Below are 15,313 nucleotides of genomic sequence, written 5' to 3'. Positions count from 1 at the left end.
TCTAACCTGCATATTTGGTAATTTTATAAAATTACTAATATCATTTACATAGAATCAAGGAGCAATAGAATAAACTGATTTTTTTAAATTGTACTTCAGATGGTTTACAGAATAGTTTCTCATTAAACAGTTAGTACACATATTGTTTTATGACAATGGTTAACAACCCCACAACATGTCAACACTGTCCCTTCTCAACCTTGGGTTCCCTATTACCAGCTTTCCCATCCCCTCCTGCCTTCTAGTCCTTGTCCCTGGGCTGTTGTGCCCCATTAGTCTCGTTTTGCTTTATGGGACTGTCTAATCTTTGGCTGAAGGGGGAACCTCGGGAGTGACTTCATTACTGAGCTAAAAGTGTGTCTGGGGTCCCTACTCTTGGGGTTTCTCCAGTCTCTGTCAGGCCCGAAGTAAGTCTGGTCTTTTTCTGTGAGTTAGAATTTTGTTCTACATTTTTCTCCAACTCTGTCCGGGATCCTCTGTTGTGATCCCTGTCGGAGCAGTCAGTGGTAGCTGGGCACCATCTAGCTGTACTGGACTCAGTCTGGTGGAGGCTGTGGTAGTTGTGGTCCACCAGTCCTTTGGACTAATCTTTCCCTTGTATCTTGTTTTCTTTATTCTCCCTTGCTCCCGAAGGGGTGAGAGCAGTGGAGTATCTTAGATGACTGCTCACAGGCTTTTAAGACCCCAGACGCTACTCACCAAGGTAGAATGTAGAACATTTTTCTTTATAAACTGTGTTATGCCAATTGAGCTAGATGTTCCCTGAGACCATGGTCCCCACAGCCCTCTGCCCAGCAATTTGGTCCCTCAGGGATTTTGGATTTATCTGTGGAGCTTCCATGACCTTTCCTTGTATAAGTGTGCTGGCTTCCCCAGTATCGTGCACTATCTTACCCTTCACCAAAGTTACCACTTATCAATTGTCATTTTAAACCGATTTTCTTAATTCTTCAAAGGCAAAAAAAGGTTTTCTTAGAGTTTATATTCTCCTGAAATGACCGAAGTGTACTCTTCAGCAAAAATATCCAAAAACCTAGTTAAAAAGATGTTTTAAATCAAAGTCTACAGAAACTTTAACAAATGTAAAGACACAAAAGGGCTTCTGACCTCAGTTAATTTACTCTGTGACATTAACTACCTTGCAGGGTGGATCCTCTAGTTTCTTCTGATCAAGTTTGATCATGTGAGAAATGACTAGTGAGCAGGAACATGAAGGCTGAAAGCGGAAACTGCCGCCACCCAACCAAAGATTGTGGGGCAGACCAGGTGAGTTCCCTGGTGTAGTGTGAATGGCAGAAACATTCAAATGACCTTGTTTCCTCCTTTGCACACCTGACAAATAGGAGACGGTGAATCAATCATCATTTCCCTTCCCAACAGTTTAACATAAGACAGTTTTTATGCTTTTTATACCACATACTATAAAAAAGCCACGTGAACTGAATCAAATTTAATCTATGCTGTCTGGGAACAGTAGTATTTATGTTAAAGTATCTAACATTTGTAGCCCTGGTGGCACAGTGGTTAAGAATTACCATGAGCTACAGCTGCTAACCAAAAGGTTGCAGTTCAAATCCATCAGCAGCTCCTTGAAAACCCTATGGGACAGTTCTACTCTGTCCTAATACTGTCGCTATGAGTCTGAATGGTTTTTTTTTCTGGATCTAACATGTCAAACTACACAAGACAGACTGTAAAAAATAGGCATAATTTTTATTTATGATTTTATAAAAGAACTTAAAGTTTTCCTTTTTTTTGTCAAAACACCATTAGGCAGGCTGCAATGAGGGCAGTCCAGCAGGACACGAGGCAGGCAGCTGAGTGGGGTGGAGACGGGGATCAGGACACTGGTTACATATGGGGGAACTGAACAAATAAAATCAATATATTGAGGATAATGAGAGCCAGGTTTCTGTCAGAAAAGGAAGTTACAAATATGGACAGAGGGAAAGCTTGAATGAACCCAGTGGTGTCAGATCAGAACTGGAAGACTGATGTGAACTCATGGTTTATGTTTGTGTGTTTACATGGAAACCTTGGTGGTATAGTGGTTAAGAGCTACGGCTGCTAAACAAAAGGTCAGCAGTTCGAATCCACCAGCTGCTCCTTGGAAACCCTGTTGGGCAGTTCTACTCTATCCTATAGGGTCACTATGAGTCGGAACTGACTTGCCGGCAGTGGGTTTGGTTTTTTTGTTGGTTTACACACATACACACACGTGTGTGTATATACACATATATATTCTGTCTGCCAAGAGAACTGGGAACAGTGACAGTAGTAGCAATGAGCCTATCTAGCACCCAGATCTAGGTTGTAAAGTGCCAGTCTCCATCAAAGGAATCAGGATTCTTTGGGAAAATGGCTGATTTTTTCCAGGGAATGCAGAAGATGGGTCTGAAAGCAAGACAATGCTCCAAGAATAAAGACAGCTTGTCAAAAGACAGAAGCTAGCGGAGAGGCTCCCACTGGCCAAATATGAGGCAATTTGAGCAATTAAGTGATGATAATAATGGATTTTATCTCATTGAATACAACAGGAATCCACAAGTCCACTGTGATGTCAGTAAATAATGAGAAGAAAAAGCTTTTCCTTACAGCAAAATGATAATAAAATATATAGAAGGAATGAAGGAACTAGAAAATCACCATTTGGTAACCATCAGAGTAATAATTCAGGCAAGAAAGCTAAAAGCAGAGAGCTAAGGTTGGATGAGGAACTGGGTATTTACGTAGTTTCAAAGTATTACTCCCACAAAATACTTATTATAAAGGTGGTTATTAATTATAAAGGGAAAAGAGTAACTTTATAGTTGAGAGGCCTACGCGAAAGCAATGGGACAGAAAGACCTCATGGGCCTCCTGATACGATTTGCTGAACCTAAGCATAAGGAAACGTCAGATAAACTCAAACTGAGGCATTTCTATAAAACAATAATCTGTAATCTTAAAATATGTTAAGGTTATGAAGGTCAAGGAAGGACTGAGGAACAGTTCAGGACTGAACACGAACCTAAGTGATGAGAAACACGACAACTAAGAGCAACACGTGATCCTGGTTTGGATCCTTTTACTATAAAGGATATTATTGTGCAGCTGGTAAAATCTGAATCGGGTTTTTGGGTAAAAGGTATATGTGAGTTCTTCGTAGTGTTCTTGAAACTTTTAAGTTTGAAATTATTTCAAAATAAATAGAAGTGACAAGTAACCTTTGTTCAAAAACTTTTATTTACTATAAAGACAAAACACCAAAATAGGTACAAATACTATAAAATTGGTTCAATGGGGTAAAAATTTTAATTAAAATATCTTGATATATTTAAAATAACAAAGGATACATTTAAGCCAAATTTTCTTAACCCAGAGATTTTTTTTTTTGTAACATTTGCTTACACAGTAAGGTGCTAATAGAAGTTAGCCCTTAAGCCCTGGAAGTCTTAGGAGTCATAGTCACACAGCAAATATAATTTCATTGTGAAAGTGAACTTTGGTAGAAGAAAAATCTATAGGACACCTGAGGTAGTAGAAACTGGAATAAACAGCAGTAGACGTTATTTACAACTTGAGTACCAAATAACATTAAGAACACAAAAATAATTACACAATACAATTTTCAGTCCAGCTTTGATCCAAAGAAAATAAGAATATTACATCACATTTGCATTGAAAACAAAACAAAACAAAACAAAAAACACCACAATTACCAGCAAGCTGAGGGAACTGCAAACTCAAACAAAATGGATTTTGACATCTAGAGGCAGTTTGAGTTTGAAATGTGGTGGGCATGGTGATCTACAAAGTAATACTGATTAGCTGAGGTTCCTCAGTTTATACAGTTTACATTTCTGTCAGACACAGTATTAATCTGACAAATGATCTTCCAGTACACAAAATGGCAAGAGTGCATCCTTTAAAGCTTGCACATGAAAAGACTTGGAACAATCTTATTAGAATTGTGAAAATTCTAAGTAGTCAAAAAAAAAAAAAGAAAAAGGAAATAGAAAAGTCAAGTACAACACATTTAGAGCTACCAAACTTCACATTTCGGTACTATTTTTCTTTTAACTCTTCAAATATTGCCAATCTTTCAAAACAAAGGAATGTAAAATTTCACTAAGAAACACAATCACATAAAAAAAAAAACTGCCTTTTAAAAATTATAAGCAATATATCCCTGTAAACTTATCTTGTAACTTATTTTACTTCCAATTTGTGTTGTACATTTTAAATGTACTCTATATAGCTTATTTAGTTTATCCTGAGTCTTGGAGAATAACCAATTCAATTTCACTCTGCAACAATTCAACTGGCTTCTGAAGAGTTAAAAACTTAAAATCTTAAAAAGTTGTATTAAATACTTAATCAGTACTTGATTTAAAAGACTCACAAAAAGGATAAAAGAGCTGCCATTTTCCTTCAGGATTCTATGCATCTGAATTCAACTCCAGACTAAAACCATTAGATAACTGTGCAAAATCCAAGGAAATAGTATGTAAATGAAATTGAATTTCACTTATCTTTCTAAGCTCAAAGAAGACTTTTGCTTAACAACACCATTCCTCATCGGTGATTGAGTAATTCTCCTTTTATTATCTATTGGCCAGACTTACTGCAGAGATGACGCGTGGCAGAAGGAAAACAGCAGGTACACGTTATCATCAGCGGTGATGGTGAAGGATGGATTGTTACATACAGAGTAAGACTTAAACCTGTCTTATGGTGTGAAGTTTCCTACAATTTGACAAAAGAAGCTGATATATTTAAAAAGTTGAAATCAATTCATAGTAATCTTGATCTTGGTTGCGAGCTGCATCACAGAGAATAGCTGATTTTCATTTAACTTATATTTAACCTGCACAATAAGAGCAGTTACTGACTCAATGAAGGTAGTATTTTATCATATTCCAATTTAAAAAACAAAATTAAACCTGTATGTAAAAACTCTTGCAACAGCAAGATATTTAATGAACTCTAGTTCATACCTAGTTATATATTTTTTTCTGGTTTGAAAAGATCACCTTTCCCTGAATATTAAACAAAGATGAAGGTGTAATGAAAATACAGAACCATAATTTCCAAAAACGAAATGAATGGGTCAACAGTAAAATGCACAATAAACCACAACTGCGCAGGCATTTAAAAAAATAAAGGTCAACTGTGGGTCAGAAAGAAATTATCACCTTTTAAAAAAATATGTATTTACTGCTCCTCATAGCATAGTCTGACCTAAAAAAGGCAGATACTGATTTTTATAGCCAGTGACATAAGAAAAAAAAAAAAACGGAATTGCAGAATCCCCTGCTCCTGATCATGATACAAAATGGAAGAGTAATTGAAACATTAAAATATCCTGAGCCCCTCAGCTGCTAATATTGCTGAAAAAGTGCTCCAAAAAAAATTAAATTACGCTTCTGTCATTTAGTCATGCAAACTTCATTGCTTCCTGTTCACCTAGGGCCAGTTCTTTGAAAGGCACAGTTTACAGTTTCTGCACAAGTTGTGGACTTTTGCATACTGAGCTTAGGTACAGATCATGATTTGTCAATCACATACTTAGGTAAGGGTTCCCCACTGGCCTCGTTCATAGCTGTTCAGTGGCATGAAGGCCCGCAGATTATCAACGTGGTTCCCCACAAAAGTTCTTATCCTCTTGTTGAGCATCCTGTCTCCGTTAATAGTTTATTTGTATAATTGGCTACCACGTAGTACGGAAGACTGGATGCTTCAGTAGCTCTCTTGATGGAGGTCTGTCCTGAGGTTGAAGTTCTAAACAACGAAGAGCCACATCTCGTAAACCGGGAGACAGATGTGAAGGAATCGATGGAGCAGTAGTTGCACTAGCAATCTGCAGGAGAAAAACACAAAGCTTTGAAGATTTTCACAGTTGGAACTTTTGATATTTAGAAGTATGCATGCATATATTTCATAACCTCTACACAGAGGAACTGAAGCAGAAGCAGGCAAACTTTCTGCTATCAGAAGAGTCCGTGGAAAAACCCATCCACTGGATGGGAGGTTTCCTCTAAGAATTCTTCAAATTTTAGAATTTAAGCAAATGCATCCTGCTTAGATACGGATCTACAGTTTTCCTTACTGTCTCAAATGAATAAGGCCAAGTATTTCAAAACAATCAGGCAGGAAGTATTTACTCAAATGAATTCTGCTTTCCTCAAATTCATTCTCTGGGTTTGTCCTCTTTGCTTCACTGCATGTTTTCTACCTTTTCTGCAGAGAAAGCTATTCAGAGTAAGAAAGACTAAACCTGGCCAGTCAATTTAATACACCAGAAACAGAAGTGCGTTGATTATTTTTCTTCAATGTTGGATAAATATTTTTCTTCAATGTTGGATAAATACTAATTCTTAGTATCAAACACACTAGGAAGAACTGATTTTTTGATAAACAGGTTAAGAATAAATCTAAATAATTTAAACTCATCTATATACTCTCCTAACCACATAAAAGCTCTCTGCTCCGCTAACCCAGTAATTTTCTGAATGCTCTGAGTTAAAAAAAAATGAAAGGAATACAGAGAAAAAAAAATTAAAAGCTCATGATCCTGTACCAAGATATACTCAGCTGATACCTACACATCTTACACATCCATAAAAAGGAAAAATACAAAACAAAGATGAAACTCCTTCTTCTTCCTCTCCCCAAATATAATGGTTGCTAACAATTTCTTGTGTTTCCTTCGGTGGCGTGGAAAAAAGCCACCCCACTTGCGATGGGGTTCCATTCTGACAACTGCTCTATTGTAAGTTGGTTCTGACACAAGTCAAAGACCTCATTTTTTTTTTCCTTCAGTTTTCATTATTATTGCCTTTTGTTACCAGTATCTTTATAAATCCGATCTTTATTTGTCTCCGGGGGCTGGAAATACTACATCTGAGAATGATAACATCAGCAAATTATGCACTGAAACATCGTATGTGGTACATACTTCTACTGAGAAGATGTACCCCCCCAAAAAAAAGCCCCCCAAAAACAGATGGTCGTTAAGTGTGGTTCGTTGTAATTTGAATACGTTGTAAATCTGAGACGACCTGTATTCACGTCTTAGATTTTCTTCATAAAATGTCTACGAAAGGAGTACTTTATACACCTTGCTTTTTTCACTTATTAATGTATCTCAGAGCACTTTCTACGTCAACACCAATAGCTTTATACTACTCTTTATAATTTCTGTATAGTTTTACAACGAATATATAATTTTACCACTCTCTTATTGCTGAACACTTCAGTTAGTTCACGTTTTTGGTATTACAATGGATATCCCTGATCTTGGCAACATTCGACAGGTAAATCTAGAAACTTCTAATAATCGGCACGGCCGAGTCAAAGAGTAAGTGCATTTTATTAGCAGATAGTGCCAAATCATCCTCTTAAAAAAACGTGCTACAGCAATTTATACTATACAAACAGGGAGTGTTTGAAAAAGCTGTTTTTCTATTTTATTTGTGGTTTCACCAAAACTCTGAAAATCACATCAAACTTTCAAATTTATCCTAGCTACGAATTATTCATTAAGCAACTCCTGTACAAGACTCTACGGAAGGAACATAAATGAATCAGACACGAAGGGTCCTAAAAGAAGCTCAGAGTTTGAGAAAGGAGGTATCAGACCAACACAGAGGAAGTGGGAGACACAGGTACATCCTGAAGAGCTGTGGGAGCTGGGGAAGGTGTTGCAGGAGGCGTGTGAAGGAAAGCCTAGGCAGAAAGAGGAACACTGGATGTGGGCTTAATGAAAATGAGAATTTGAACCACATACAAATGGGGTCCAGGGAAGTATGGCAGAATGGAGCAAGAGAGTGGTAACACAAACTAGCTTTGATTAGAGAGGTGATTGAGGAAGGTGTATTCGCATGGGAAGGACCGGAGGAGTTTGGGGGAAGAGGTTATAGCAGGTGAGAGGGGCTGGAGGTCCAGCTCGGAGGACTAATACTAGCCATCTGACTCTGAGAGGGGATTGTGTAAGTTAAGTGCTTTACGTGGGCCCAGGGGTGATTTTGTTTATTCCTCATAATAATCCCATCAAGTAGGTGCTATTATTACACCTATTCCACAAATGAGAAAACAGAGGGTAGAGACATTTTTTGCCAAAGTCACATGGCCATTAAGGGTGGAGCCAGGATTTGAAACCAAACCTGTTAAGACTCCAAAACCTATGCTGTTAACCACATGCCTGACTCAAAAACTACACATTTCAACCATTACACTAATTCTGTGGTGGAAACAGAGAGTGGACTTGAGAGCTGTCAAAACGCAGAACAGACAGTATTTGGCAGCTGATGTGGGTGTGAATTTTTGAAATACAGAAAATAGTAAATCAGATTAAAATTTTTGTATTATGTACAATATATGAAGAGCATCAGATTTTTAAAGTTTACATTCATTAAACATACAACTGAAGTTTTTAAAAGAGCAAGTCAAATGAAGAAGATCTGAAGCTTAAAAGGACATATATACAAAAGTGCTCTTTCCATGACATTACATGACACCAAGGTTCATCACACCATATACATTCCTGGCAATATCTACAGATATATTTATTTCAAGGAAGATATACTTTCACATTAGATTGATAGTTGAAGAGAACCTGTGAGAGTAATTTTTATTTCACAATTACCTTAAATATCAAAGCCAGATGATTAGAGTGTTTTTCTGCATTCCAAGGTGGTTTAGCACAAGCCATTTCTATAATAGCACAGCCAACACTCCACACATCACAGCTCCTACCATACTGCTGACCTCTTAGTACCTAAAATAAAGCAGAGAGCTAATCTGGAAATACGACCCATTAAAAAAAGAGAAAGCTATTTTGTAGTAGAGTACAAACAGTAATGGTACTGCCTCAGCAATTATATGGACTACTTCATGTCTCCTTTATTTCATTAACAAGCTTAATTTTCCATGTGGCACAAAGGTATTCTGGAGAACTGTGAGATTCTGAAGAAGAGTCACATCACTGAATTTCAAAGCAGCCCCACTGCTCTTGGTAAACTGGAGCAAGATGACAACAGTGATCACTATGTATGAACACGAAGAGCTATGAATACAAAAGGGGCCGAATTCAGAACAGCAATGCTTAGTTAAACTTCATCCACTACTGATGAGACCTGCTACTGTGTGGTCATCTCTTTCGGGAATGTTGTTGTTAGGTGCTGTCGAGTCGGTTCCGACTCACAGCAACCCTATAGGACAGACTGGAACTGCCCCATAGGGTTTCCAAGGAGCAGCTGGTGGATTCAAACTGCTGACCTTTTGGTTAGCAGCTGAGCTCTAAACCACTATGCCACCAGGGTTCCGTCTTTGGAATAGAGATAAACTTTTAATTTTTTAATATTTCAATTATGTGCACTTTGCATTTACTACAAAACAACTGTGATAGATTACCCAACAATTCTTCATTAGAAATAGCTTTTAAACAAATTTATTAATACACTTTTTTGAATTTTGTCAAAACAGAGATGGAAAGCCTAGGATAAAGGGCTGAAATTAAGGATATTATTAAAAACTTATCTTTAGAGTCACGGACTTCTAATTGATAAGCACATAATAAATACCAATGCAAAACGATTTGGTATAATGCTGTCACGCAGAACTCTAAAATATTTTCTCCTATCAAACTCAAAGCAGCTTCTCACCTCAGGTGCCATAAATGCAATTGTCCCCAGTAATTGTCCCTGAAACTCTCCTGCACCAGTTCCTTTTGACGCCAACCTGGCTGCAGCTCCAAAATCTGCAATTCTTAGCCTCTGACCTGTGCTGTCAATTAGCAAATTGGCACCTGTCAACAAAACAGCAAATGACATTGCAGGTTAAATCAAAAGTATGGGCAGATTAAAACCCAGTAAAACATCACTAATGAAACGAGTCAGCGGAAGAAAGAAGTGTACTACATGTCAGAGGTTCAGAGAAATAAAGTTTCCCTTTCACTTCACTTCATCATTGTTAAAGGAACATAGGTCTCTACAGTACAAAATAAATAAAAATCTAAAGCCTCAGAGGGAAAATCTGAAGAACAAAGTATTAAGGCACAAGGAGATGAAGGCAGAGATTCAGTGAAACTTTAAGAGTAAGTGCTGACAACTTCAATGATTCCCAACAAAATCTTTCCCTAAAGTCCAAATTTGGGTATAGTTTACATTTTAAGACAAAGTTGAAACATACTAAGCTAGGCCAATTCAAACTATATGCTACGACTTTATAATTAAAGCTTGATTCCAAAAATTAATCTTATAAAATTAATTGAATATATTATGTCAAACACTAGCTAAAGAGGTTCATGACAGAAAACTAAAGTCGCTCTTAATAAAAACAAATGGGAATTGCAAAAGATTGTAGAAGATTTTTCTTAAAATTTTTTTTGTGATGTATCAATTATTCTAAACAAAACTGGCAACAGAAACTTTCTGAGAGGCAATACATCACGAGAGTAAGTCAGAGAATCAGGAAACCTGGGTTATACATCTGGCTCTGCCATCAACTAACAGTCCCAGTCTCTCTGGTACTCAATATCCTTTTCTTGTATTCTTTGACTTAGTCAGGAGAAACAACCCTATATTTAATCTCAAGTTAGAAATTATCATCAAAGGACCAAGTTTTAAAACTACATTCGTTTTCTTCTTATTGCCACTATATAATAATTAAAAGAATTACTACCTTTGACATCTCTGTGAATGATCTGGTTTTCATGGAGATACGAAAGGCCACGAAGTAACTGTTCAGTGTAGTTGATAACTACTGATTCCTTGAAGGCTCCATATTTACTCAGCAAATGAGCCACAGATCCGCCTATAAGACAAATATAAAAAAGTAATAATTATCAACTTAAGCCAGAAATAAAATTGTTTACCACACTTTGGTTACTTAAGCTTACACTGCATGGAAGATCACATTCACATTGAAATGTTGAATTTATATCCTGCCTCAAAAGTAAAACTAATTTAAAAACTAACACATTCAAAAATCTATCAACTAGGAAACCTTTTCCCAGAGCCCTCATGGGACTAGTTGCTAGAGGGCCAAGATTTCAGAAAGCTTTGAAAATGAACAATTTTGAGTAGAACTATTTTTGAAATGTGTAATCCACCTTTCTGCCTTCTCAACCAAAATATACAAAACACTTAATGACTGAAGTAAACAGTGCCAACACATGTGATTTAGCAGAAGGTAAAAAGCTTGAGGGAGGAGCCAGAAAATGCCGAGTTAGGCTCCGTATCCTACCATTTACTAGCTCTGACCTGGCCCGAGTCCCATGCTCAATCAGCCTCAGTTAAAAGCAGTGTTTGAATTACTCAGCCTAGCCACTCTTTATGTCTTTATGAAGGCCAACATCAGATAAGGTAGTAAACAACTGGTTTGTGAACAGAAATGCACTCTTTAAATACAAAAAATTACGAAGTTAAAATAAGCACTTACCTCTTCATCACATCTCAAGTCATTAACTTTATGGTACACATTCTATGACACAAAATAAAATTTAGCCTGTATTTGTTTGAGTAGATGATACGGCTCAGCTTTATGCTTTAGTGCTAGTTTACCTGTGATAAGTTTTTCCAAACTATATCTTAATTAGTAACTTTATTTTTATATTGCCCCATTAACCAAAAAATCCAGTAGAACTGTTTAATTAATGATAACCACCTGGAAAATTTGGGTCTTATACATAAAACCCTGTTGCCACTGAGTCGATTCTGACTCATAGTGACCCTACAGGAAAGAGGAGAACTGGCCCATAGGGTCTCCAAGGGTGTAATCTTTACAGAAGCAGACTGCCACATCTTTCTCCCATGGAGTGGCTGGTGGGTTCAAACCATCAACCTTTTGGTGAGCAGCTGAGTGCTTAACCACTGTGCCACCAGGGCTCCTGGGTCTTATACATAATTATTCTTATGAAACAATGCTATACGATCACTTTAAAAGAAACAATGGAAAAAATTAAAAGGTAGCTAGTGAATATTTTATCTATATTTAAATATAAGACAAAGCGTAAGGTATTTACATTTACAGTTCATACTAATATACTGGGGCAATTTGATAAAACTATCGAACTATTTGATAAAAATAAGAAGTGTTCATTAAACTGTTTTCCTAAATTTAATATCAAGCAGGAAGTTAAAGCCATGTACCTATTATTTATAATTTAACACATGAATATACCTGCCATCCATTCGATGAAGAGATTGTAATTGCTCTTCTCACATGTGGCGCCTAACATCCTAATGATGTTGGGGTGATTCAGATGACTCATCATTCTTATCTCTTCTCTTAATGCTTCCACCACTTCTTCTTGCTCAGAAGATGTGTTTCTGACGTATGTCACCTGTTTCAAACAAACATGTTTACAGAGCTGTTTTGAATTCTGATGAATTTCTATTTATAATTTTCATTAACAATCTGATCTAAAATGGACAAATCCAAATTAGCTTATATATTAATTAGCAGATAGCTTTTATGTTCATGGACACAGTATACGTATTCTTTACTTACAAGTCAAGTCAGACTCTCAGACAATAAGAGCCTAGCTTAAGAAGCACTGAAATATTAGAAAAATAACTCAAAATTGGGACATAACCAATATTCTAACTGTCTGAAGACAGAGTAAAAAACAAGAAAAGCCTAATCATGGAAAAAGAACAAACATGATTTGAAAAAGGAAGCTTTATCATTTTCGTATATGTGCTCACTACAAAAAGTGCACCACAGAAATCCCAAGATGGTACTGCACCAGTAACATATTGCTAAGAGGAGTATGACACTATACCTCTGTTAACTATAAAAAGGAAAACAAAAATGCTTCTATAAGGCCCATCTCGATACTGCATCTTACAATCATCACGCTTAATAATGGAACTCATGATGCTTTCGGAGCATTGGCAATATCTACTTCGAAGTTCAGGTTTCTCAAAGTTTAAAGAACTGAAGTATATACAGACATGGACATACCTTCCATTGTTCGTACTTGCTCATGTTTCATTTTATAATTTTAATCATTCATTTATGTGCTCCCTAGGTATTTACCTGTTTGACAGCCATTAAAGTTCCAGTTCCCACATCTTGAGCCTGGTAACATGAAGAAAATGCTCCAAGGCCAATCTGCTGGCCTTTCAGCCACTCCGTATCTTCTCTATAAGGCTGTTTTGCTTTGGTATGTCCTGGTAGAGTCTCTGGTGTCTACATATTAAATGAAAGCAATCTTTTTACTGTTAAGTTAGATTTTGTGAAATTAGCCTGGCAAAATGTAACTGCTGTTCAGTTTGGCTTCCCAAAGCACTTTGAAACTTGACCGCTGAATGGATACTGTTGGTGATCAGTGTCAAACACAGAAGTGATGACCACCATTAAACAATCAATCAAAAATGTCTTCAAAACAGCCAAGTAATATTTCTGCTCAAACAACAGTACAAACACTACTGCTGTACTATTAGTATTTCTATGTGAAAAACCTGCTTGCAATTATGAATTCATGGTAAAAGTAGCATTTCTGAATTAGATTTAGCATGGTCCCAGGAAATTCTCTAACCTTCTAAAGACTCTATATATACTTACATCCTGTTGGATAATGATGATATCTTCTCCATTTTCAACCTGCAGCTGAGGAACTATGGGGAGGGCATCCTGAGACGCTGACATTGCCATGGCAATTGCTAAAGCTTCTTCTTCTTCAGCTTCCATTTTTTCTTTGCACTTTTGATTATGATTCACATCATCTTTGTAGGTATCATCATTTTCAGCCTTTTCAGGAGAGAGGACAGCAACTTCTGACTTAAAAGTTACTGTTGTGTCACTTGAAGGCATGGATGCTTCAAGAAGGTCCTCAATACTGGAGTTGAGCTCTGTATTGACATCTAATCTGCATTTCTCCTCTACCGGGGTGAACACTGTCTCATCACTGGGTATAACAGCATTATTACTATTGCTGCTACTGCCAAAGCTGTCATCACATTTGGAAGAATTGTTCAGATCAAGTGTCATGCTATTTTTTGAAGTATCTCCCTGCTTACTTATACTACCTAGGGTAGGTCGAGATGGCTTTGGCCTGTGTATATTACTGGAGGGCAGGGGTCTTGACTGAGTAAAGATGGGGGAAAGTTTGTCTGAGTCTTTGCTTTCGGAACAGTTTCTCTGGAACTGTAGAGAAAACTTGCGCTGGGTTTGAGGAGATGCAGAAGGTATATTACAGGGAACAAATCCCTGAGGTCTATGCTTAGAGACATCTGTTACAGTGCCAGCTGGTACAGATGGGGCAGATGAAGAAGGGGTTGACAAGGCTGGGAACATTAATTGGGAATGATGAGATAAAGGAGAGGAGTTCAAACACTGACTGTGGGGCCTGCCTTTCGTTTGAACCATTGGCTTTGGTTGCTCTGTTGTTGTTGCAGAACTAGGAAGTCCTACCAAAATGCTGGCCAGTCTGTCAGAAATGTCCTCTGAACTGGCACTCAGTTTTGCAGGACACAATCCCTTTCCGGTTTTCCCTAAATGGACTGTGCGTTCAAGGGAACTGTTCTCTGTGGTTTCTGGATAGTTGTTAGGGGTAGATGCCTGCAAAAAGCTGTCACGCCGACCATCCAAAGTGTCTTCTATGCCCAGCTGGACGGCCTCAGCAATCTCCACCTCATCTGCAATAGCCATCAAACGCCGACGCATCCTGGTAAAGTGAGTGGAACTGGAAACGCTCAACATTTCTAACAGTTTTGAAAACACATGGGGTACTGCAGTAACCATTCTTGCAGAGCTCAAATATATCCTTCGGGAAAGTTTACCAACCATTGAGTGAGAATTATCAATGGACTGCAAAGCAAAGGTTAAGAGGGACAGCAGCTTCTTATACCTGAAAGAAAAAACACATTCAATTACCAGGCAAGTTCAAATTACTGTAAAATATATGCAAATAAAACAAAAGAGCCAGACCGGAAATAATGAAAATATTCATGCATTGTAAAGAGTGTAACCAATGTCACCGAACAACTTGTATAGAAATTGTTGAACGGGAACTTAAAATGCTATGTAAACCTTTACCAAAAACACAACAAAATATTTAAAAAAAAAAAAAAAGCACTTGAAAAAAATACATAAATAAAGAAAATGGTACTAATTTACAGTTTTGTGCACTTTAAAAATTATTTTACTATAAAGGGTCTATAAATTTTTGATTAAGTAGCCTAGATTTTAGATTTTTATTTCAATCAAATATTACAGGCTCTAGTAAGCTACATTTGCTCTGTAATTTTTGAGTCTTTCATAAATCTAACGTGTCCTTCTTGGAGGGGTTGGGTAGGAAGAGGAAAGCAATTTTCAGAAGAAA

The 15,313-nt window shown here is 37.2% G+C and overlaps 1 protein-coding gene across 4 annotated transcripts in view; it reads right to left on the bottom strand.

Moving 5' to 3' along the window:
• Nucleotides 1-3,364: 3,364 nt before the first annotated feature.
• The window catches only part of MAP3K1 (mitogen-activated protein kinase kinase kinase 1), a 77,799-nt gene continuing 65,850 nt past the window's right edge, over nt 3,365-15,313 (bottom strand). For all 4 annotated transcript variants that reach the window (XM_023734983.1, XM_023734984.1, XM_023734985.1 and 1 more), the window contains 7 exons: nt 13,555-14,839; nt 13,027-13,179; nt 12,166-12,328; nt 10,666-10,797; nt 9,648-9,790; nt 8,630-8,761; nt 3,365-5,842 (listed from right to left, as the gene is read on the bottom strand). In XM_023734983.1, the coding sequence (XP_023590751.1) occupies nt 5,693-5,842; nt 8,630-8,761; nt 9,648-9,790; nt 10,666-10,797; nt 12,166-12,328; nt 13,027-13,179; nt 13,555-14,839 (2,158 nt within the window). In that variant the 3' untranslated portion in view covers nt 3,365-5,692. The remainder of the gene's footprint in view (nt 5,843-8,629; nt 8,762-9,647; nt 9,791-10,665; nt 10,798-12,165; nt 12,329-13,026; nt 13,180-13,554; nt 14,840-15,313) is intronic.

This window comes from Trichechus manatus, unplaced genomic scaffold (genome assembly GCF_000243295.1).
Source record: "Trichechus manatus latirostris isolate Lorelei unplaced genomic scaffold, TriManLat1.0 scaffold00074, whole genome shotgun sequence".
Lineage (NCBI taxonomy): Eukaryota > Metazoa > Chordata > Mammalia > Sirenia > Trichechidae > Trichechus > Trichechus manatus.
This window is presented reverse-complemented; position numbering and strand designations above follow the sequence as displayed.